The 24,483-nt window shown below is 47.8% G+C and overlaps 1 protein-coding gene across 1 annotated transcript; it reads right to left on the bottom strand.

Annotated features, from left to right (window-relative positions):
- Positions 1–1,931: 1,931 nt before the first annotated feature.
- On the bottom strand, positions 1,932–24,462 carry PM20D1 (peptidase M20 domain containing 1). Its single transcript, XM_067729217.1, has 13 exons — positions 24,130–24,462; positions 21,467–21,553; positions 19,734–19,966; positions 19,201–19,287; positions 17,821–17,954; positions 17,402–17,521; positions 16,574–16,649; positions 16,140–16,201; positions 15,819–15,897; positions 13,743–13,814; positions 8,381–8,549; positions 6,160–6,259; positions 1,932–4,938 (listed from the first exon to the last, which is right to left on the bottom strand). Exons 1-13 carry the CDS (start codon positions 24,302–24,304, stop codon positions 4,815–4,817), a joined length of 1,518 nt encoding a protein of 505 aa, XP_067585318.1. The 5' UTR covers positions 24,305–24,462; the 3' UTR covers positions 1,932–4,814.
- Between the last annotated feature and the right edge of the window lie 21 nt (positions 24,463–24,483).

Here is a 24,483-nt window from a genome sequence, read left to right as displayed (position 1 = left end):
ATACGATCCAGTTAGCATTTAGTACATTTACAATATTGTGCAACTCTTACCTCTATTTAGTCACATTTTCATTACACCAAAAGGAAACCACTTAATCATTAATCACTCCCCCCTCCCCCATCCCCCTAGCTCCTGGCAATCACTAGCCTGATTTCTGTCTCTATGGATTTCCTATTTTGGATGTTTCGTAAAAGTGGAACCACGTAATATGTGACCTTTTGTGTCTGGCTTCTTTCTCTCAACATAATGAGTTCAAGGTTCATCCATGTTGAAGCATGTGTCATTGCTTTTCATGGCGACTTAAGAGTCCACAGTATGGATACAATGTATTTTGTTTATCCATTCACCTGTTGATGGACATTTGGTTTGTTTCCACCTTTTGGCTATTGTGAATAGTACTGCTAGGAGTACAAACTTTTGTGTGAATACATGTTTTCAGTTCTTTTGAGTATATGCTTAGGAGTGGAATTGCTGGGTGATATGGTAATTCTACGTTTAACTTTTGGAGGAAACAATAAACAGTTTTCCACAGCAGCGGCACCATTTTGCATTCCCGCCAGCAAAGGCACCAGGGTTCCAATTGCCCCACACCCTCACCAACACTTGTTGTTTTCCTCTTTTTTAATTATGGCTAACCTAGTAGATGTGAAGGGGTATCCCTTGTGGTTTCGATTTGCATTTCTCTAATGACTAACCTAAATAACTTTTTAATACACCTACCTTTCTCCAATCCACTGACTCGATTTTTCAACTGTTACATTGCAACAGCCTACTTCCTAGGGTAATTATTAGTATTAAATGATTATACACACACAAATCTATCTATATCTAGATATAGATATACATAGATATAATTATTTAGAACAGTGCCTGGAATAGAGTAATCACTGTGTAAGTGTTAGAAAGAAGGAATAAAAGGAAGAAAAGAAGGATGGAAAGATGGAAGGAAGGAAAAATAACCTTTTAACTCTTTTTCCCTTTCCCATTGTCCCTAAGTCAAGTTCCAGAATTCCTATCCTGACTTACAAGGCCCAAACAGGCCTCCTTTCAGTTTCCTGAAGGCAGCAGGCTCTCATTTGCACACTCTATTATGTCTGGCGCATCTTCCACCGCACCCCACCCCATTCTCCCCAATTCTTTGCCTTGTTAACTCTTATTCAATCTTGAAGTCTTAGCTTATTCGTGACCTCCTTACCACAGAGGCCTTCCTGATTCCTCCGACTGGGCACCATCGGGTATATAAAATAAGACCTTATCTCTTAGACCTGGGCAAGAGAGCTCCTTGCCCTGGGCTTCATGCTTTAGAAGGTACCATAGATTACAGCCACAAAAGAACTAAATCTATTAAAAACCTAGAGGTGTTTCTGTCACTTGGGATTCAGCACTCAGTGCTGGCACAGAGCACCTGTCACCCTAAACACATATTTCTAAGACTAACATAGTTCAGGCCCCAGAGAAACGCTTTTCTACATAAATTGCCCTGTGTCTTCAGAAAAAAAAAAAAATTACATCTGAAATGCCCTGAAGGTTTGTGTGTTGTGTCACTGTGAACTTTGGAGACAGACTAGCTTTGGAGCGCAGGGAGGAATTCAGCTGTCAAAGTGCTTAGCTAAGGGAAAAGAAAATTGACTTGTCAAGTCCTTCCTCTTGGATAGCATGACGGTAATAGGTTCCTGCGCGACATGTTATTTCCCAGGAGTGCTGAGCGACCATTATCTTGCTCCTCTTTGAGTCCCAATTTCTGGTTTTGTAGGAACTCATGAATTAGTGTAATATCTGCAACATTGCACATGGTGGTTGAGGAACATTTTGTAGCATTAAGTAATTTATAGCATTCTTACATTTGTAGGTCTAGATGTCACACATATGAAATGATACTTATCCTTTTTATTGATAGCCTCATGGACACTGAACACAAAAATTGCAAATAGTTTCATTGTTATTAAAATATTTAATTAGGTTTAAAATTTGAAAAAATTAATGAAGTGTCCAACTCTTCAGTAGGAACTTTGTCTCTCTTATTTCCTCTGGAAGAAAAGAATACTGGGTCTAGAATGGCCAAGTTTTCAGCAACTCAGGCTCAAAATCAAGGGACTTCAGCCAAAATTTACTCCTTTCCTTTCCCACTCTCTTTGCTTATGAATATTTTGTCTTCCTTCCAACCTTAGGGAGGTATGAGTGAGAAGCTTGAGCTAATTCCTTGATGGGGGTGTGCTGTGCACTTGTGATTATCTGCTGAAGCTCTTTCAAGGTGGACTTGGGGAGTGGCAGATGGATGAAGGTAGGGGTGGAGGAAAGTCCCAGGTTCATTGGCCCATCCTGCCCAGAATCTTAGGGCTCACGTTGTTCTGGCCAGCACTTTCAGCTGCTCTTTCCAGAAAACTTCAGGGGACAGAGGGCTGGAATTTCTGTGTTCTCAGAGCCAGGATTTGGAGCAGCTCCCTCTCAAGGCTTTCCTTCCCACTCCGGGGGCTCAGAACACTATTGTTTCTGATGCTTGAAGAGAGTGGTGAGACCAGACAGGGACAGCGTTCCCTGCTCACTCTTCTCTCAGTTATCCCACAGATCATTAGAGACCTGGCTGTCCCCAAACTCAAGAAGGGGGAAGAGCTGAACCCAGAAGCAGGGGGTGGGTGTGTAAGGAATGCTGCCAGATGGACGGAGAGATGTGACTAGGGAGAGGTCAGCCAGGGGAACAGAGAGCTTGAGCTAAGAACCAAATCCAACAGTAGAACAGTCTTTGTCCTTGAGATCTCCCTGGGTCAGAATGAATGAGCCAGACACCACAGGTTCTTGGGGCAGGCAGTGTGGTGTGACTGAAAAAGCACTGGACTTGGGGATTTTTGAGCTGCATTTGAATTCTAAGGCTGCCCCTTAAGAACTGTGTAATCTGGGCAAATGACTTCTCCGAGACTCAGTTTCCTCTTCAGTACTATTAGCACAGGCTTTGGATGCAGACAGACTCTGCCCCTAACACCTGCATGACAAATTACTTAACCTCTGAGCCTCAGTTGCCTCATCTGTTAAAAACAGGGGCAGTAACCCCTTTGGAGTGATTGTCAGTATTAAATAAGATAATCAATGGGAAGTAGATTTCATCAGTCACAAAGGATCATGGGATAACAATGAGCTTGGGGCCAGGTGACATGGGTTTGAAACTGCCTCCAGCTAGATGCGTAACTTCTCTGAGAACCAACTCTTCCTCTGTAAGAAAAATGATGCCTTCTTCACGGGGGTTCTTATGTGGCTCCGATGAGATAAGGTGTTGTGAAAGCACTTTGTACAGCTCTGCCCAAATGTGAAGAATCCTTTTTGTTCTTCAGCTCACCCTCTAACAAAGGCTGAATGAGTACTGAATTGGCCAGAAAAGGGAGGGCGAGGGAAGGAATGTGAATCTTAGGGGGAGTAGCAGAAAACCTCAAATAATTCCTGCACTGTGTTTCTAACACTTTCCATTAGGCCCCAGCTCCTAAGAACAGCTCACATCCACAGGCAGGCAGGAGGGGCCGGGCATTGTGAGGAGGGAAAAGGAGCCCACTGCCATCAAACCCCAGGAAGGCATGGAAGGTCCTTGTCTGGAGAGGAAAAAAAGAGGGAGTCTTTCAGGTCTCAGCTCCCTCTGTGTCTCCCTCCATGACCTTGACTCCCTTGTGATCCACAAAGCACAGCTCCCAGCCTTGAGCCAAGAAATGCTGCCTTTCAATGCTCCCCACCTGACAGCTACTGAGCAGATTCCAATACGCTCAGGCTTAGATTCCAGAGAAAAAAGACAGGAGCTCTGCAGTCCCCTAATGGAGGGCAGCTCGCCCCTCCCCCTGCCCCACCAGCCAGAGCAGAGCCCCTCCAGGCAGTCCTCCCACCCCATGTCCTCCACTTCTCTTTGATAAGTCTGAATTAGGACATGATGCCAGCGTCCTGCTGGTCCTGGGCTCCAGAGAGAGGCTGCCCTTCTCCTGGGAGCTCAGCCCGTGGGATGTGCAAGGGAAATGTTTCCACAGATTAGTGCCTCCTGGGGTGGGACAGCAGCAGCAGGTGGCAGGAACAGGGCAGGGGAGGGAGCAAAGCCCAGGGAGCCCTTGGGAGGAGCCCGAGGACAGAGGCTTGCTTCTCCAGGCTCCAGCCTCCAGAACCAGGAGGTCTGGGGTTCCTCCAAAGCCCCCTGCCTCTGTTTTACCCCCCAGCTGATGCAGCATAGACCATTTTATTTGACCAATTGTTGTGGCAATTATGGGAGTATCATAGTTAGACTAAGTCTTCCTCCAGGGGTAGAATAAAAGGGAGGATAAGGGGAGGGATGCAGGGGCAGGAGAGGAGAGATGAAGAGCCAGCTAAACAATCCAAGAAGACGGGGCGGGGGCTGGGGGAGGAAGGGAAATTACAGCAAGAAGAAATATATAAGCCATGGAAAAGGCAGCCCAACAAGCGTGCCCTAAATTAAACACTTGTAGAAGGTCAAATCTGGCTGATGTTTTTCAAATCTGCATTTGTTCAGTCAGGACTTAACAAGGAGCAGTTAAATCAACAGCGTGAGACAGACAGGCCAGATACCTTCTAAGGTAGTGACAAGAAGGCAGTAAATGCCGGTTGGCTGAGGGATGGAGTTGCCGGGAGGAAGGGAGAAGCCGGGCTCCTGCTGGCCTTCCCCTTCTCCCTGGCCTTGTTCTTGAGTGTTGAGTGAGTTTAGGAGTGAGCAAGGCAGGTGGGTGAGGTCAGTATAATGTGACTTTGACCCAAAGTTTCATCAACACTGGCTTCCCCCTTGGGTTAGTCCTGGCCCAGCATCAGCCATCCCTGATCCAGCTGGCTCCCCGACCTCACAGTTCGTGCAGGTGAGGAACTGGCCTTGGGTCTGCATCAGCATTCTGGAGGAACTCGAAGATGAACTTCACCTGGGTCTCGTAGGCTTGGACTGAGATTTTCTCATTGATTCCGTGGATGCTGAGGGAAAGAGATTTGGGCGAGAGAGTCCATTGCTCTAGTACAAGTGTTATTACAGAGCACTCCCCACCCTACATCCCCTGAAGTCATTGGCCTTTGACTGTCCAGGGGTAGGAAGTGGGCAAGGTGGGAGCAGCCCTTTGTAGGAAGCGAGGTTTCATATGACATGTTGGTCATCTCTCCAGGATCCGTGTCCATGGCGAAGAACAGTGGGGGCAGATAATAATAAACTCCTGGGGACTGCAAATCATCTCCTGCTCTGGAATCCATTTGATAATTTCTCCTCTGAGGGAAAGTTATCTTTTAATTCTAAGGCCAGAATTCCAGCTAGACTTATCTCTAAGCCAGCCATCCCCCACCCCACATTACTAGGGGCACAAGTGGATAGGGAGGGCAATTGCCCAGGGTACCTATGGCTTCTCTACTTCACCTAGAACTTCACCTCCAGATCCGATGCCCACAACCTGCCTCAACACAACACAACATAACCACACATGTAACCTCAAAGATGAAAGGAAATAAAGAATAGCTACCTTCCCCTACCCCCATTAAAAAATGAACACCCCCCCCATGAAATCTGTTCTTAAGCTCATATTGAAATATTTTTGTTTTATTGGTAACTGACTTATGATGAGGAAATCGGAGCTGGATATGGTAAAGAGCAGAGAGGTAAATGGCAATCATCCCCCCATACCCCAGGACTAAAAATTTGCTGAAGAACCCACAAAGTAGTAATTCACATGCAGTAGTTGAAATTAGTGCGTAGGTCTCAGACTCCTACACTGTGCTTTCTTTTGAGAATTCAAAGCACAAGCCCACCTTTGACCTCAAATGTGTCTGCATTTCACTGACTGGAAATTGAGAACTCTGGAGTACCCCCTCTTGGGGGAGAAAATGAGATCCAGAGGGGAAGCACTCTCTCAAAGGGAGGAAGAGGTGGGATTAGCGCTCAAGGGTCCTAATTCTTCCAGGTTCTCTCCGGTCATCTGATTATCTCCATCCCTGGAAACAGTCACCAATTCCCACTCATTCTGGGGAGTGGCAAGACTCTGGTGCTCAGGAAAATTGGCCAGTTGGGTTCCATAATATCTTTATTTTAGTTTGTGCAAACCCTGGGTTTCTCCCATTCTGTGGACTGTCAGAAGAACGGTGTGGGAAAGGGACAGGTCAGATGTATCTCCTCTCTCCACCAAGCTGTCCAAACCTGTTCCATTCACTCACCTGCTGAAGCTCTGAGGCTGCAGGTAGATGGGGTTGAACCGGTAGATGCCAGTGGTAAGGTTCGTATAGTGTCTGCTGTCTGTGTTGCCAATACAAGTACCTAGAAAGGAAGAATCAAGAGGAATGGGGCTTTATGTGAGCAGCCAAGCCAGGGAAGTGGTGGCAGGTGGGCTACCTGGGAAACTGGGACCCCTGTGTCACCACAGAAGATGTCTGGCCCTTCCTTGGAAGGCTGAGACTATGAATTTTTGTCCTTCAGGCTACCCATTCTCAAAACCTTTCTAAAACACCACTTCAGCCAGGAACATGGGCTATCTTCCCAAAGGCATTCATGAGACATCCCTTGAATGGTCCAAAGTGCCCTCTCTCCGTGATGACCATGGAGGCCAACAGCATCATTTCATACCCATAGCCAGGTTACTCTAGAAATCTAGATATCCAGAAATCTAAGTACATCTTCCTTATTGCCTGAGTTTTCTTGTATATCACCCAGGTCAGAAATAAACACTCTCTGGGGGAATTTTACTGCTATAAAATGCAATCTTCTTCAAGTAGAACATAATTTCCTGTTATTCTTGTCCTCTGAAGGATGACTCTGTCTTCCTAGAGTCAAACTTCAGGTTTGGAAAGTCCCAGGATACTCTCTAGTGTCCCCCTCTCCTGAAGGTAGCAGGTCACCCCATTCCCCAGTAGGAGTGTTCTTTAAAGAAAGACCCCCTGGAACATCAGTTAAAGTGTGGTGGGATGATCTGCGATGGTAATTTGGGTTTTGTTCTACTTTTCACTCCTGGTTTTAAATGGATAATCAGCCCCTTCACAATTCCTGGCTTTGGGGATTTCTGCTAGTTGATGCCTGCCTATCTTTATTCTGTAAAAGCCCAACTCTGTTGATGGGATTATGGCAGGTGCCCCAGAAAGGAGAGGGTAAGATAGGGAGCCTTTGAGGGCCAAGAGAGGAGAATCTGGGAGTGTGCAAGCGAGGGTTCCTAGGTGGTGGGGACCCAGGCCCCGCTCTGTGGCAGGAGTCTAAGCAGGTGGCAAATCTCAGAGGGTACATTCAGGGTATGTTCTTGGGTCTAGAGTCAAAGATCTCACCCCCTGGACAGGCCAGGGAATCCGAGGAAATCTGCAACCTGAAGTGACCTTGTGGCCAGGATAATGGATGTCTCAGAGGCAACCACAAGGACCGATGACCACAGACTAAGGGATCCTGATGCTATGCTGTCGCATAAGACCCCAAGGGCCTGATTCAGGTGGTGGTGGTGGTGCTTGGAGGCTTCAATAATGTCTGAGGTTGAATTTCTGAGGAGTGGATCTGATTTAAGTTGATTAAAAAACAAGGCTGCTCTTTTTCCCCACACCCGAGGAGCTTATGGGTGCAGAATTTCACTGTAATCTCTTTAAGGGCCCATGCCTAGCACAGGGGCAGGTCCTAAGTATTAATATTAGCTTAGAAAATGAGAGAATCCATGATTAAAGCTAGATAAAAGGAAAGTGAACACAGGTCTTCACATCAGAGCATCTCTTCCTCACATCACAGACCACAGATTCTCAAACTGTGGTCAGTCATCATTCCAGTGTCAGAATCCCCTGGAGTATTTGTTAAAAAGGCAGATTCCAGGGTCCTCTCCAGAGCTGGTTAACCTGAATCCTTCGGAGTGGGTCCAGGTAATCTGCATTTTAATAAATTCCCTAGGTGATCCTCTTCTCCTGTTAAATTTGAGAACCACCGTCTATACAGCATAGACTTGGAAGGTACGTCAGAAGACTGGGAAAGGGGTGTAGCGGCGCTGCTACTGGGAGAGGTGAAGGAGGTTAATTCAGATGGTACAGCCAGGAGGAGTTTCTGGGCTGCGGATTTTGAGCTCTGTTGCTGAACTGCTATCCTAGAATGGATCAGAACCAGATGGGGAACCTGGCCCCCTCTGGGGCTCCTCCAGAGGAGGGGGAGTCGGAGCCGATCCTCTCCTCCATGCCAGACTGGCTGGCCTAGGTTAAGCAAGGACCCAGGCTTGGCTGACCTAATTTATTGTTTCTGATCCTTTCCTGTTTGCTTTTTCACTTCTACTCAGAGGGGAAAATACAGCTCCAGTCCCATCAGGAGAGGAAGCAGCCAGCTGTTTCCAGGCTGAACAGCTGGGGTGGGGGTGGGGCAGTGGATATTAGACAGGATACAGTTCCAGCTCCCCCTCCCCCCAGCCACAGCTGATGAAGTCATTACCTGGGGCAACAATGTTGACTTCCGGGAAGACAGACTGTATGGTCTGGCGGAGCAGCTGGTAGCCCAAGGCCTGATCATCAGAGGGGCTGACAGGCAGGGGGTCAAAGGCATTCAACACGTGGAACTGGATCCGGTCATCAGCCACAATGTCCTTGGCTAGTTTTAGGACCTTGAGGGAGGAAACAAAGGGAGTTCGATTTATTAATCTGCTATCCAAGTACTGTATGAATTTAAACAGTCTTGATTTCTCTCCAGCAAGGCAGAGCCCTGGAGTTTACAGAGGAGACTCACTTTGGCACTGGGACCTCAATTTCAGCCGACTGGTTGTAGGAGATAGAAGGGCTGGTCTTCCTGGAAATCTACAGCATGGTAGATTTAGGTTAAATGTTTGGGAGGTTGCCTTAACAGCCACGAGGCAGGTGGGGGATTGGAAAATCAGGAAATTGGGTCCTTTCCCTTGGGTTGAGAACCATGGGCTGGGTGAAAATGTAGAAGAGACAGCACAGTGGAAATCTCAACCATCTCGAGACAGGGGGATAGATGTGATGACCTCACTTCAGCCAGGGAGAGTCTCTGACGGATGGTGACAGGGTCATATACTTTCTTTCTTTCTTCTCTCTGGGCATCCCTGCTTCCTCTTTGAAACCGACTGCACTGGAGCCAGGAAGATGAGCTCAACAGACAAGAAGTCAGGAGTTCGGGGACTGGTATTCAAGTTTTCTCTCTGTGCCTCCTTTCCTCAGGAAGGAACCTGAGGAAGCTTCTAGAAAATTCAGTCTGAAATAACTAGAGCTGAACTCAGCAAAAGTCCTGGTCCCAGGCAGGATGTAGACCAGACCCTGAGGATCAGGTCCCGTGGAGCCATGTGGGAATGGACCAGGCAGCTGACTTAGGGTGGCCCCCCAAGCCCACTCAGCCACCCAGGGAAAGTCCCAGCAGTAGTCTCAACCCATCTGATCAGCAGTTGTTTTAGAACTGTCTCTGCCCTAGAAAGGGGAGTGTCTGTCTCACAGCTTGGGGGCATTATCTCAAGAAGACCACTTTTAGGTCAGTGTCCCCTAGAAGCATGCTATGAGCTGAGTCTGGGAAGAAAATGAGGGTTCCTACTTCTGGCTTCGAAACCACCATTTAAAGCAAACCAAATTCCCTGCTGTTGGATTAGGGGTAGGAGCCAATTCACTTGTCAGAGCTTATTTTCACTCTAGCACTTATGTCCCTAATACTCTGCTACAAGAATTAATATATAGTCTGGATATATTCTTGACCCACTGGAAAGGTTCCTGAAGTCATCCCCAGAAGTGTCTGCTGCTCCCTGTCCCAACTCACTTTAAGGTTCCTGCCTCCAGAAATTGAAGACGGCACACAGATTGGACCACCCTCAATGAGCACAAGAGCCCAGGTTTCCCACCAGCTGTTAGGATAGGTCCTGACCCAAACACCTCATTTCTATATTTCTAGTACGAAGAACATAAAAGGCATGCAATGAACGTTGGATACACACATTTTAAAAGATGTGAACCAATAAAAGTAACAATGGGAGTTGTCTCATTAAGGAGCTTTTGCCCAAGGTTTATCCAGTTGGTATTGCTGGGCTGGGTATCTGAACGTGGTCTGACTTTACCGGGATGATGCTTTACTGCTTCCAAAGTACCTACAGGTTGAGGTGGCGTGGAGCAGAGACAGCAAGAGCGTGGTGTTCATTTAAGATGGATTCCTTTGTGGGATGAATTTTGAGCCAGAATTTGAAGGAAGGATATGAAACTGATGGAGAAGAGGCAAGAGGCAGTCTGAGCATGGAGAGGGGCATGTACAAAAACTGAGGAGTAACACCGAACTTTGTGCCACAGACAGCCGCTTACTGCTGTGTGATGTTTGGCAAGCTGCTTAACCTCTGTGCCTCAGCTTGCTCATCTGTTAACAGGAGGATAATAGTAGCACCTACCTGGTAAGGTGGTTGTTACCACTACCGGAATATATGTAACGTGCTTAGGCTGGTTCCTGGCACTCCATGTATGTTAGCTGTTATTCGCCTGTTTAGAATGGAGGGACCACCCTGGGCAATAATCAGAGGCACAAGGATGGGACTAAGAGAAGGGACTCATCAATGGTAAGAGGGACCTCAAGGGTCACTGTAGAGCACATTGATCCCTCATTTCTCTGAGCTCTTTTCTATTTTATGCGAAGCTGTATTTTCCTCTCAAGTGAATGATGAATTCGTTGAAGGCAAGGACAATGTGTACTTAAAATTGGTAAGGTCTTTTAGAGTTAGCAAGACCAGCTTCTATCCTACTGAAAGGCTGTTCATTAGATCGACTATGACAGGCTGTCATCAGCTTGTCCTTGAATATTTCCAGGGGCGGAAAGCTCACCGTCATGTGTTTTAATATACTCCACCTTTGAACAACCCTGTTATGAATGTCTTCCTAATAATGAACTGAGATATGGCTTCCTGTAGCATCTAACCTCCCCCCCACCTCTTTTTATTTATTTTTTAAATATTCTGTAGAGTCCACAGAATAAAATAGTACAAGACACATCAGCAGGATTTCATCTCTGTTGAGATTCGAGGCCTGTGCTCTTGCTGCCTGAATGCTGCCCCCAGGTCTTTGCTCCTTCTTGGGTTTCAGTTTGATCGCTTGCTTCCTGCTGTCTCTACCCACTAGCACCTAAGCCCCTTTAGAATGGGAATCTTGGCTTGTTCCCCATTTTCCCAAGTGCTTGGAAGAATGTCTAGCCCATAGTGGCCACTCAATAAACACTTGGTGAATGAATCAGTGAAGGAAGAAAGGAATTTTCTGTAAAACACTCTAGATAGGTGGACATCCAGCCTCTGAGAAGCTCATTACCATCCAAGATGCCATACTCCCAAACTCTCCTTTAAGTGGGGGCTCCCTGAAGTATCTCCCAGTGGCCTTATTTCTACTCCCTGAGGCCCATGCAGAACAAACTTTCCTTTCTACATGGAAGCCTGTTACATTTCTGAAGGCGCTTGTTCCGCACAGATGGGTGCCGGAGACCTATCTACATCCACGACATGGGAGAGACCAGCTAAAGATGGAGGAAGAGGGCTCTGGGAGCCATTTATGTTTCCATCGGATCCAGCGCAAGGCTCTGCACCCTCGGCCCTCAGACCAGCAGGGAGTGTCCCTGATGCATGGAATTGGGGCACGAGGGAGAGGAGTGACCAGGACAAAGAGGTGCTGCGTGCTTTTGGGATGACAGGGGCTTTGCATTCCTCCCTGGGGCAGGTGAGCAGGATGGGCCTAAGGATTCCGGAGATAGGCCGGGAAGGAAGGCCACTGTGGCAGGGGACTGGAGAGGAGGGAAGAGTGCCAGAACCTGGGGAGATGAAAGCCCCAGCTGGTGGAAAACAGCCCGTGGAAAGGGCATGGAGTTGGAATGAGGATGGAAAAAAAACTGGTGGAAAGAAGCTCAGTGAGGGGAATTCAGTGATTTCCTGGTCCCATGAGTCCCCAGGGAGAGGACAAAGGTTGGCACTGGATGAAAAGCAGCAGAGCCCAGGGCTTACACTGTCCCAGATCCCTGCCAATGCTGGGTGACTCTGGGCTGGCTGTCAACTCATCCCCCCAACCCCTGCAATGAGGGGTGTGCCTCCCGCCCTGTGTGAGGACACACAACATCCTCTGTAGGGAAGGCCCCAGGGAGAAAGGACCACAGAAGTCTAAATGTGGCAGACCCTCGATGACCTGACCCTTACCTTGCTTAATCCTGGAACATATTATTCATCTGACAGTTGTTAGGTTGCTTTTTTTTGATCCTTTTCAGAAGGATCAGATTTACCTTCGAAATTCTTTTTAGCTCAATCTGATGTTTAAATAAGCTAGCCTTTCCTACAGATGTCAAACATTCTGTGTATTTCTTTTCACCCTTTAGCTTTCAGTTCAAATATCACATCCTTAGGGAAGCCTTGCCTGACCCCACAGACAAGGTCTGGTTCCTTGTTATATTCTGTGATAGCACCCGGCCCCCTTTCCTCATAGCACTCATCATGGTTTGCAATTATACATTCATTTTTATAATTTTAAAATTGATATTCATAGCAGAACATTGCAAGGCGCTGTCCGCAACCCTCTTCTCTCCAGACTCCACACACCCTTCCCGCGGGATTTTATTGGCTGTAGAGGTTTCAATTAATAATACTCCAGCCTCTATCTCTAGTTCATTCTTTCTCTAGATCTGAGGTATTTATACTTGCCTATTAATATAGTAGAAGCTTCTCAAATTTCTAAACCCTTTTATTTCTCTGTGAACTTGCTCTTCTTCCTGAATTCCCAATCTTGGTTAAAGGCATCAGCACCTGGCCAACTACCCAGGTTTAAAACCGTGGGGCCGTCCTGTCTTTCACTCACCCCACATCCATTACACACAGCGACCTGCTGAACCCAACTCTCACACCCACCTCTGGTGGGTACCTTCTTCACCCCATGACCACAGCCTTAGTTCAAACCTCTATACCCACTGCCTGAGATGTTGTAACAGCTTAACTGTTTCTTCTTACTCCAGGGCTTCCTCAGCATCACCACTAGCACTGTCTCCCTAAAAAAGAATCTGAGTCTATCACAGCCCTGTTTGAAGACCTCTGACAGTTCCCTTTTGTCCACAGATTAGAGCCCAAACTCCTCGGCATGGCATACAAGGCCTTGATCCCCAAACTACAACTCCATTTTCATCTTCCATTACTTCTCCCCCAAGTTATCCAACTCTTTAGACTTTATTTGAATTCTGAATGTCTTACTTCTAGCAAAGTCCTATTTGTCTTTAAGTCCCAGTTCAAATTTCTAGTGATCACAAAAGACTTTCTTGATCCTCAGAGGTAGCATCAGCCCCCTTCTGTGCACTGGTCCTGTGGTAATTTGTTCAGCCCTATTTGTTATAATCCAAGTATAGTGTAGTGGCTAAAAGCACAGACTCCGGAACTAGTGCTGGATGTATAATCCTGGGCATGTTATTTACCTCCTCTGTTTATCTGTGCCTCTGTTTTCCCTGTTAAATGAGGATAATATATTTCCTACTTCATAGAGTGGTTGTAGGGATTAAATGAGTACATGTCTACCTGAGAACAGTGCCAAGAGCACAGAAAGTTCACTGCCTGTGTTTGCTACTATTGTTATCATTTCCTATTTGTCACTTATTATTATCATTCATCTCCCATCCCCAGACTCCAAGTTCCCCCAAGCCAGAGATCTCCTATCCCAGCCAAGCACCTGGCACATAGGAAGCCTTTGAAAAATCATTGAACAAATGAGAGCCTGGGCCAGCCCTGGGATTGCAGCTCCACCGCAGTCCCGACAGACACATCTCACTGATGCTGACTCAGTTGTCAGGAACACATGGTACGTACCTCCTGGACTGTCTGTGCAGGGTGAATTCGGAAGTTGACGGTGGCCTGGGCCACAGGGGGGATGATATTCACCTAGAGAGAGACCCACAAATCCTGGCTGAGCCGACTTCAAGCCCCCCACACCTGACCCCTGCCCAGGAAGTGCCAACTACCACCTGCAAGGGGAGAGGAAGCTGATTTGATTGAAAAATCCAAGGCTTAATTTTTTCAGTCAGCCCCTGTCTTCTCTGGGCCCTTGACATGTGTTCAACGCTAGAGGTGTGTCTCTGCTTCAGGCCAGACTTTCATGCTTCTTGGTCCTGGAGGGGGTCACAGAGAGATGCTCAGAGAAAGACTGCTTTCTCTGGGAGTGCACGGACACCTCTGCTTTGGCCCCATGCAGTGCCACAGGCAGTCTTCTGTGTGTGCTCTTTCCCAGGGCACCCAGGACATTTCTGCAGCGGTCAGCGTTAGTCCTTACTCAGGATAGGGCACCCAGAGCATCTGAGGCCCCATCATGGCTCTCAGGGGGTTGATCATGATAATGGTGGTGGTGACGGTGATGGTGATTTCCCACATCCAGCTGCAAAATTTGACTCTGTTCTCTGTTTGACCAGGAAAAATCCAAGACTAATTGGAGAAGAGAGTTAAGCTATGGAGGGAGTTTTTCCCCAGAGCCCACGAGAGAACAGATTCCCCAATTGCCTATCTTTCTTTGAACTGGTATCGTGCAAAAAAAGCACCAGGCTAGGGACAGGAGAACTGGCTGTTATAAATTAGCCATGTGATTTTGAATAATGACAACCTCTTTGTGTCTCTGTCTTTCAATTGGCAATTGGGGCAATAATCCTCTGTGAGGAGGACCAAATGGAATAACAAATGTGAAAGTATTCTGGACAGATAAAAACACCATTCAAATGCAAGGACACAGTACTGTTATTTTGGTGAACTCTCTAGGCAGCTGGTGAAGCCAGCTCGGGCCTGGCTGACACGCCAGACACACTCGGGCCTGGCTGACACACACAGTTACGTCAGGAGTGAATTCTGAGGCACCATTCACTTACACTCAACCCGGGCTGCACAGTACCAGGGCTCCACAAGGCCACACTGTATTCTAGGTGAATGGTGCTCCTTGAATGTGTGCTGGTGGTACTGGTAGAAATTGGAATGGTCTAACTCCTTTCCAGATTTCAGAAAGGCCTCAGCCCAGGCGAGCTAGCGTGGCTAGTTCAAACAGACAAGCCCCTTAGTGGCTGGTCCAACTGGAAGTAGACCAATTTGCTGAAAAGTAGTTCTTGGAAAAAAAATTATCAAAGTAGTGGTTCACCTGAAACTTATTTCTATAAAATGTAAACCTCGGGCGTTTCCTGGTGGTCCAGTGGTTAGGACTCTGCGCTCTCACTGCTGAGGGCCCGGGGTTTGATCCCTGGTCGGGGAACTAGGATCCCACAAGCCTCGCTGCGTGGCCAAAAAAAAAAGTAAACCTCATAGAATTTACGTTTGCAAAGGCCACCCAATATTTACTGTATTTTGGGGAATGACAGTGTATGTATTTTAAGTGTTATGTATATCACAAATGTTATAGATTTTTTAAATGGCAGGTGAGTTTCTCTCATTCAATTCAGGGTAACACTAGGGGGAAATATATTCATCATTCATTAATTTGTGAGGTGAATAAATCTTCCAAAATATGAGGAAGAATAATACAAAGGTGGTAGGGAGGTTGGGAATCTTTAAGCCTATGTGACCAAAATGCTAAATTAATATATTACATGTTGAATGAGTATAGGTCACAAGAATTAACTCCCAAATAATGCCTCTTCACACCAGCGTAATGGTTGTTTTTTTGAAGGGTACAGACCCAGAGAACCTGAGGGGGCCCCTGAAATGCACATATATGAAACTTGTCCAGCAATTTCACGGAGTTTGTAGACGTCAGCTTAGAACGCTTGCTCTTGAGGCTTACCCATCTGATGACACAGGACAGTTCAGCACTGGGCCTTCCTACTATTCAAATTGTAACCAGAGAAGGAAGGAGAAGCCAGGAGATAAAGCCAAGGGATGGAGGGGTGTGTGGGAGGAACCAGGTGGTGTTACCTTGACCCCTGCATTGAACATGGTGAGTGCCGTGGTGGTCCTGACCAGTGCATTGGTTATGTAATTCCTCTCCATCAACCTAAAGCAGAAGGACTAAGGTAAGACATTGTACAATGGAAAGAAAGAATGGGTTGTTGGACTACCCCCTTTCCTGAACCTTGGAGATCTTTAAGACAAGGAGGGATGTCCTATGTACGAATTAGATGTAGTGTCTGGTGGCTGAAGGATGGTTCGTCAGGCCCAGTTAAGCCAAAGAGAGGGGACTGGGAAGTGGGTAGGTTTGGGGTGGGGGATATGAGGGACAGAAAGATAAAACTTTACCTGCTTACAAGGGGCTGAAATAGCCACAGGTTGCTCAGGACTATGTTGGTCGGGAAGGGGAACTGAAAGGGAAAGCAGCAGGTCAGCAGGATTTCAGAGGGGTCAGCATAACAGGCTCACTGTTCTGGGGCCTGCGTCTCTCCCTACTTTGGATCTGCCTTGAGGGCACTTGGCAGTAGCCTCAAGGATGAGTGGGAACCAGCTCCCTCAGGCTGCCCGGTGTTAGATCTCAGGTTCTCAGCCTGAGCACCAAGAGCCCCAAAGAACAAGCTGGATCCCCACATCTTGGGCTCAGCCACAGGCTGGGAACAGGGGAGAATGGGCAGAGCACTGGTCAGCAGTAGGGCTCCTTTATTACTCGAAAGGCAACTTCTCCGCCACCCTTTCTTCCTCTTCCACAGCTGACAAGGGGTCTGCGAGATTTCTTCTCATACCTCATTTGCCAGCTGCTGCAATGCCATCTTGAACGGCCCGCCTCCAAACATGTTTGGCATTGGTGTCTGCTCCAGTCTGGAAGAGAAATGGAGCTCTCAAGACTCACTCAACTCAGTCTAAGACCAGCAGAGTCTGAAGAGAAGGAGAGAGATAGGATGTTTCAACAGGCCTGGCCAGGAGGCCTCCCACTCACCTCCCCATCACCTCCACCAATCCAACCGTTCCAAGATCTCAAAGCACAAGTGGGGCTGTCCCTGTCTACCAAGCCCAAGGTAGGCACCCCCAGTCTCATTGCACCTACCACACTGCAGCCAAATTGTCAGTCTCTTTCGCTAACTGTTGAGTTCCTAGAGGAAAGGGACTGTCTGTATGCCCATCACTGGGCACAAAGTCTTGAACATGGTAGATAGTTAAATATTTAAATGAATGAATATAATTCCTCTTCCTACTCTGCAAGAAAACCGGCCAGAGGTAAGCTCTGCTGTTATAGACCCGGACCCACAGCCAGCAGCCTTTATTTGCCTTAGTTATCTTGCCAGGGCAGGTGGAGAATTTAGACAGTTCTTTTCCAGCTTGTGAGCTCTAACTTCAGGCCTGGACTTTGGACTGTTCCAGCTACCTAACCTAGCTTTTGTCTGCTGGCCCTTACTTGCCATAATGGATAGATCCTCTTCTGATGTCTAACCCACTGTCCTTCCCGCAGCCCCCATGGCGGCTTCTCAGCCCAGCTTCAGGACAAGAAGCTTAGCTTCCTCACTCTCAAAGTGGGAAAATGCCAGGTCTTCCAGCCTGAGTCTGGCAAGGGAGCAGGGCCAGGAATTGCTTACCGGCTGACAGCAGCTGCGAGGATGCCAATGCTTGTTTCCTTTGGAGGAGCTGAAGAATGGCCTGGAGTCATGTTTACTTGCAGCATGAGGTCAATTGCACCCTTCTCGGAGACTGAAACCCTGTAGGAGAGGGTCAGAGAGGGCCCTCCTGACCTCCTCCCACCCTGAATGATCCCATAGGCCCCAGGCCCATCTGTGCAGTGTCTGGTGGGCCAGGAGGTCAGCTTCATGCTGCTTAACAAAATGTACTCTAGAGGAGGAAGGGAAAGGGAAGCCCAGACCTGGTCGAAGATCGGGGTGATTAAAGCAAGAGGAGTAAAATAAAGAGTTGTTTCGCATGGTCTAGAGACACCAGGCTGAGGTCAACTCTAATGGGGTGAGAACGCCTTCCAAGCTGGGGGCTGGGGTGCTTTACTCACATGGCAAAGGGCTTCTGGAGGTTGGGAATGAAACCATCCAAGATGAAGCTCCCCTCATCCACAATGAAGGCTAGCTGGATGCCCCTTGCCTGTAGGAGGGCTGAGATCTTCTGAGCCCCCTTTACCCCTGATACCTGCAGACATTGAACCCAGAGCCACAGTCCTTCTCAGCCTGACCTCCAGAGGTAGCTCATAGAGACCCATTCAGCATAGCTGGGGGCTCCAGAGCCTCCCCACCCAGGCTTCTTCCTGGGGGGCAGGGCCCTTGACAATCCTGCCTCACAGAATCCTGGAGTGTCAGAGCTGGAAGGGCCCAATGCCCCTCATTTCACAAGGGAAGAGACTGGGACCCAGAGCGTGAAGTGATTTGCCCAGGGTCAAAGCAAGTGGCATCACTGGAAATAAAACACATTCGTTGATCTCCCTGTTATTTCTCTTCCCATCACACCAGTCCTTCTCTAGGCGTATCTGATGGATTACGTGCCTGCCTCAGGTATTACCAGGGAGTCTGTTAAAAATTCAGATCTATGCATATCACTAAGTGAAAGAAGCCAATCTGAAAAGACTATATACTGTATAATTCCAACTATATAACATTCTAGAAAAGACAAAATTACAGGGACAGTAAAAAGAGCAGTGGTTGCCAGGGTTTGGGGGAAGGAGAGAGGGATGAATTGGCAGAACACAGAGGCTTCTTAGGCCAGTGAAAATATGTATGACACCATAATGATACCATATATGTTATTACACATTTGTCCAAACCCATAGAATGTACAACACCAAGAGTGAACCCTAATGTAAACTATAGCTTTGGGTGATTATGATGTGTAGGTTCATCATTTGTAACTAACATACCACTCTGGTGGGGGATGTTGATATTGGCAGAGGCTGTGCATTCGTGCAAATAAGGGAAATCTCTGTATCTTCTCATTTCTGCTGTGAACCTAAAACTGCTCGTAAGAAAAAAAGTCTTGGGCTTCCCTGGTGGCGCAGTGGTTGAGGGTCCGCCTGCCGATGCAGGGGGTGTGGGTTTTTGTCCCGGTCCGGGAGGATCCCACATGCCGTGGAGCGGCTGGGCCCGTGGGCCGTGGCCACTGGGCCTGCGTGGCGGGAGAGGCTGCAGTGGTGGGGGGCCCGCGTACCACAAAAAAAAAAAAGTCTTTAAAAATAACAAATTCGGATCTATGGCACAGAGCCCAGGCATCTGCATTTTGGTCAAAGTCCTTAGATATTTCTGGCGACAGATACCCAGAGAAGTTGGCAAATTACCACGCCATATCCTGGAGACAGTGCAGCCGGGGAGCAAACCAGACCAGGGTGAAGCATACTCCCTCCCCCAATAGGGGACCCAGAGATAGGTATAGGATGAGGGGGTTCTACCTCCTCATCATGGCCCAGAGCAATGAAGAAAGATCTTCGGGGGATGTAGTTTCTGATCAGCAGAAGCTCCAAGGCCTGCAGGATTGCCTGGGGGACAGAAGGACAATGGAAGAGGAGAAAGGCTTATTCTCTAAGGTGTGGCACCAACGGCATCAGAGACATTTGGCTGCTGGCAATAGGGCTGATGGGACTAGGATGTGATAGACTCTCTTTGGAGAGAACAAATTAAAATGGTCCCAGGGGATGGGATGTAGGGAAGCAGAGCTCTGCATGAAACTTTTACCACCTAGAGGAAAGCATAAATATATTAGTGTCAGAGCTGAAAGGGTACCTGGGGATCATCTACTCTAATCCCTATTTCACACTTGAGAAATCGGGGCTAGGGAAGTGACAAACTGATGACTGGAACCGAGGTATCCTGAAGCCTAGGTTCTTTCTACCATAGCCTCCTGCCTCCCAGGGGTTAGCCAAGCACCCCCCTCCTGGGTTAATCTTTAGGACTCCAAGGCAGAGGGAACATAGCGTTTAAAGACCATAAGAGAGTTCTTGTTGTCCAGTGTGCCTCGACCATAGATGAAGCCATCACTCTCCAACCCAGAGAACGGGGGCACGTCCCAGCCTTCGTCAGGGGCAGGCACCACATCAATGTGAGCGAGGAGCATGTAGGGCTGCAGGCTGGGGTCCGAGCCTTGGACAGTGAACAGGTGGCTGTACTCTCCCACAGCTTCATGCCGGATAAAGCTGGTTTTGAACACAGTAGGAAAGACTAGAAGCAGAGAGATGAAAAGCAATGAGAGAAAGCCAGATTCAACAGTTGCCTTTGGTTTTCCTACCATTTGATTCTCCCTGCTTTTTTCTTTTCCCTTTAAAACATGCAGCCTCCTTTAGGAAGCCTTCTGGTACAAAGCCAGTCTGATTCCTGATTTGCCCAATCTCTGAAATACCTCTTCCCTATATTATAATGTGCTATTACTGTGTAATAACCTGCATATCAAGACCCCACCCTTATGACAGATAAGAGCTTAAGATCTGGCTTGGTCTGACCTCTAATGTTGTCACAAATACACGTTACAGGATGACGGAGATGAAGACTATGTTAAATTTTAAATATAATAGGCCCCAGTATCCAAATTACTTGGAACCAAACATGACCACTATATATATATTAAAAAATCAGAGATAGTTTTCTTTTACAAAACAATACTTTTAATGTTTGTGTTATATGGAGATAAAAGATTATTCTGTCTAGCATATGACCACAATTTTGTGTGCAGGTGTGGGTGTTCCCAGGGTCAACTATTCTGGTTATAGATAAGTATTAACACAGGCGGCCTTAGAAACATGGGAGAAAGAACTTTGATCTCCCTCTGGGCTGTGTTGGAAGAATCCATATATACCTCTGTGGATACCTAAAACCAACCAACCAAACAAAAATAAAGAATATGCTTTTTTCTTGTCAGCCAGCTTACCTAGTCTACTCTTACTGTACATTTCTTTCCTGATTTTTATCTCCTATTTAGTGAAGACTTTCAGCCTGCTGGATTGACCCCAGATCCACCCGTCCCCAGAGTGTTAGAGAGGGGGCTCCTTGCCGTGCCTTTGCCAGCCCCTCCCGCCTGAGACTTGAGGGGGGCTGTTTTTTATTTGATTTAGGAAAGTGGCCTCACTACTTTCCATGAGCTTCTTCTATGGGGAGGGGGAGCTCCAAGTCTCCTTTTTTCCGTTGACCCATATTTCTTTAGCTCATGGGCAGTGGGGTAGGGGGAGAGGACTGATGTGACAGTTCAAAGCTGTCGACTGCCTAGAAGCTCAGAAACGTGTTAGTAATGAATCTGGAGTAGGGCTTGGGTAGGTGGGATGTGCACATGTGTGGGCTGTAGGTATGTGTATGGAGGTAGGGGTGGGAGGAGCATGGAGCATAGTTCTGGCAACTATGGGAGAAGGAATTCCTAGTCCTACCTTTTGATTAGATTATATGTATTGACTGACATATTTAGGGCAAAGATTGGGAGAGTTCAAACTCCAACCCAACAGCTATGTGCCTTGGTTCTTCAAAGGGCAAATCTATAGTCTCTACTCTGTGTCCACTCTAACTCCTGGAGTCTCCCATCTATCGCTCCCCACTATGTACAAACTTTGGTCAAAAGAGGCCCATACAAATTAGGTTGCCCGTGGTCAGTCACAAATTAACTTCTTTATCACTCTGTAAAAGCACCGTGTCTCCAGCGCTACCCCTCCTGCCCCTTGTGCACAGTTTGTGGCTGACCTTTATGAATGTATTCTCCAAACTGAGCCAGGGCTGTCGTGTTGAGCTCCTCGGGGCTGAAAGACACTGTTGGAATCTGGACGGCACCTATCAGAGTCAGAGATGGAAGATGATAACAACCATTGATTTTTCCACAGCCCTCTGTACATAAAAAGTTCTCTTGCATTCATTATCTTATGGTGGAGGGCAATACAATCCTTTGAGGTAGGCACTGTCGTTTTCCCTTATTCGAAACTGAGGAAACAAGCTTACAGGCGTTAGGTGAGCTGCTCAAGACCGTCCAGAAACAAGCAGTAGAACTGGGATTTAAACTCAAGTTCTTTGAATTTATTTAGGCTAATATGGTTCTTAAAGGAAAATAAAGTCCGAGATGGGATGGGGTGGGGGAGGTCAGACAGGAGTAGATTTTATATCCTGACCCTGAGTGGGAAGCTGCTATAAATTGCTTCTAAGGTCTCACTCTGCCTCTGAAGCCACCCTCCCTTCAATGAATCTAAGGAGCCCGCTGTCCTGGGTCCCTACGAGAATGAAGCTTTGTGTGCTTTTCTGTACAGAGAGTAGGCATATTCCTCTTAGACTGGCTCATCCAGAGTCTCACTGTTCTCTCAGCCAAGGCCAGCCTTTTGGGCACATGATGCCTGGGAAGGGGTGGATTTAGAAGCTCCCAAACAAGCTCTTCAGTCATAAACAATCTCATCCACTCTACCCGGAAGTCTCAGTTGCTGAGTTGCCACTAGGTTGATCCCTTGGTGAAGGCTTTACATTCTTAAAGAGTTCCACTATCAAACGCAAACAGCGGGGGTGGGGGGGGGGAGGAGGGGCGCAGAAACACATGGATCATGAAATTATTTGATTAGATGGCTGTCCGAAAACACTGGGAACAAATGCACCCAGGGCAGCTTGATGTCAAGGGAGGGCCTCTGACTTCTGTACTCAGTTTTGCTAAGAGTCAACCCTGCGTCATAGCCTACCACATAGTTGGGGAAGCCAAGGTTCAAAAAGACTAAAACTGCCTACATGAGATGGAGAGGCAGACTCGAGTTCTGAACTCAGGTGTTTTGTCCCCTGCTCAGCATTCTAAGCCATGTTGCTATGAGGCCCCTTTTTTAGGTTCTAATCTAGCTTTTGCTTTCTTCTGTGCAGGGAGACTCTAGTGAGCTGCTTGCCCAATGCCCTTCAGAGAACTATTTATACTATGATGCTTTGGGAAAGCCCTGCTCTGCCTCCCAGGCCTATCGCTCCAGCACAAACACAATTTATATTTAACAATGAGGGTTAGCTTTTGCATCTGCCGGCACATGTTTACGTAGGCAGTTTCTTTTAATCCATCACTTAATGGAAGGGAAAAGACTGGCGTTAAGCCCAATGGTGAGGAAGGATCTCATTATACCACAGGATCTAGCACTCAACAGAAACTTTCTTCTTTTCTCCTGGAAAACGCAGATTGGGAAGGTAAATAAATTTTTAGCCTTGGTTTACGGTCTAGGGGAGAGATGTCCTTTAGGAGAAGAAATCCGGAACATCTCACACCCCGGCAACACTCCCACACCTCTTTTTGGAGCCATCTAGAAACTACAGGCACTAGATGTTGTCACCCAGTGCTTACTCCAAGGTGCGGGGTGCTGGGGAAGGTCATTTAACTGACCTAAACTTCAATTTCCCTCATCTGTAGATAAGATTCAGATCATTTAGTCTTAAGTGATTTAACAAGTGAAAACTCTCGAAGTTAAAAGCTGTTGTATTTTTTTTTTTTACTCATTACACATTTATTGTACATTTTCACAATCTGGATTTGCCACAGAACTGGGGGCATGGGGTGAGGGAAAAGGGGGCAGGGGATACTGGGATAATATGGGGGGTCTAGAACACAGCACCCTCACCCCCAGCATCTCTCCCTACCCTTTCACACCACAGCTTAGATCTCCCTGCTCCCCCTCCACACAGTAACCTCGAGTGTGGGGGGAAGAGTTTAGGGGGTCCCCTCCAGTGTCAGGTGAAGGGACTGCACCCTCAGATCCCTAAAATTGTGCCATTTAAAAAGACGTTAGACCCTTCCTTTATCACTTCACCTAAGGAGGAGACCTGGAGAGGGGCAAGAATCCCCATCTTCCAGCAAGTCCTACATTGGCAGTGATCAGTACCCTCAGCCTGAATTCAAGGGGTCAGTCGGAGGAGCTGGGCAGTGATGGGGCAACACCCCCCAAATGAGGGAGGAGGGTATCCAGTCCAACCTCCAGCAGGGATGGGGCCAGAGATTTCATGCAGGAGTTGGAGGGATTCTTTGCCCTGCCCCGTCCTCCCCAAGGCAGTGATGACCCCCTGACACACTGGCAGCCACCTCTTCCAAAAGAGATCAGATTGTGGCCAACCCCCGTGCTCCAGGCAAGCGGAGGTGGGGGTGGGGTAGTGTGGATAAGGGCAAAGTTGAAGCTTCCAGGGTAGGCTGGGAACGCTGGAGTCCCCAGAAGCCAGGTCTAGGAGAAGAATGGGCTCCCCAAGCCGGGCACGAGGTGCTGTGAATGGGGCCAGGGCTCGGCGGTGGGGTGTTGCGGAGCTCGAGCTCGAGTAGCCGACCTCTGTGGCGGCAGAAGGGAGTCGCGGGTTGGCCCGAGGAGACAGCGACCTATATATGAGAATAAGTGGTGAAGGGGACCCAGGTTCACCTTTCAGAGCCTCCTTCATTGCGACGCGCTCCTCTTGGCTGAACTGAGAAGGGATTCGCGGCGCCCTCTGATGCCCCTTGCCCTTGCCCCGCAGGCCCTTCGATCTGGAGACGGTGGCGATACCTAGCAGTAGCACAGCCGCCAGGGTCAGCAGGCAAACGTACGGCCGAGCCATGTTTCTCTCAATTCCTCGCTGCCAGTCGGCGGGCTGGAGTTTGGACCTAAATAGCCAGCCGGCGATCTTCGGCCTGTCACTGCTCTAATTCCCGCAACTGCCTTAGTCTCACTCCATTCCCAGGGCTGGCCAATCATCCCTTGCCTGGAGATGCAGGACAACCAATCCACGGGACGGCC

Source organism: Pseudorca crassidens, chromosome 2, assembly GCF_039906515.1.
Source record: "Pseudorca crassidens isolate mPseCra1 chromosome 2, mPseCra1.hap1, whole genome shotgun sequence".
In the NCBI taxonomy this organism is placed as follows: domain Eukaryota; kingdom Metazoa; phylum Chordata; class Mammalia; order Artiodactyla; family Delphinidae; genus Pseudorca; species Pseudorca crassidens.
The sequence above is the reverse complement of the archived record's forward strand: the minus strand, read 5'-3'. Positions and strand labels throughout refer to the sequence as shown.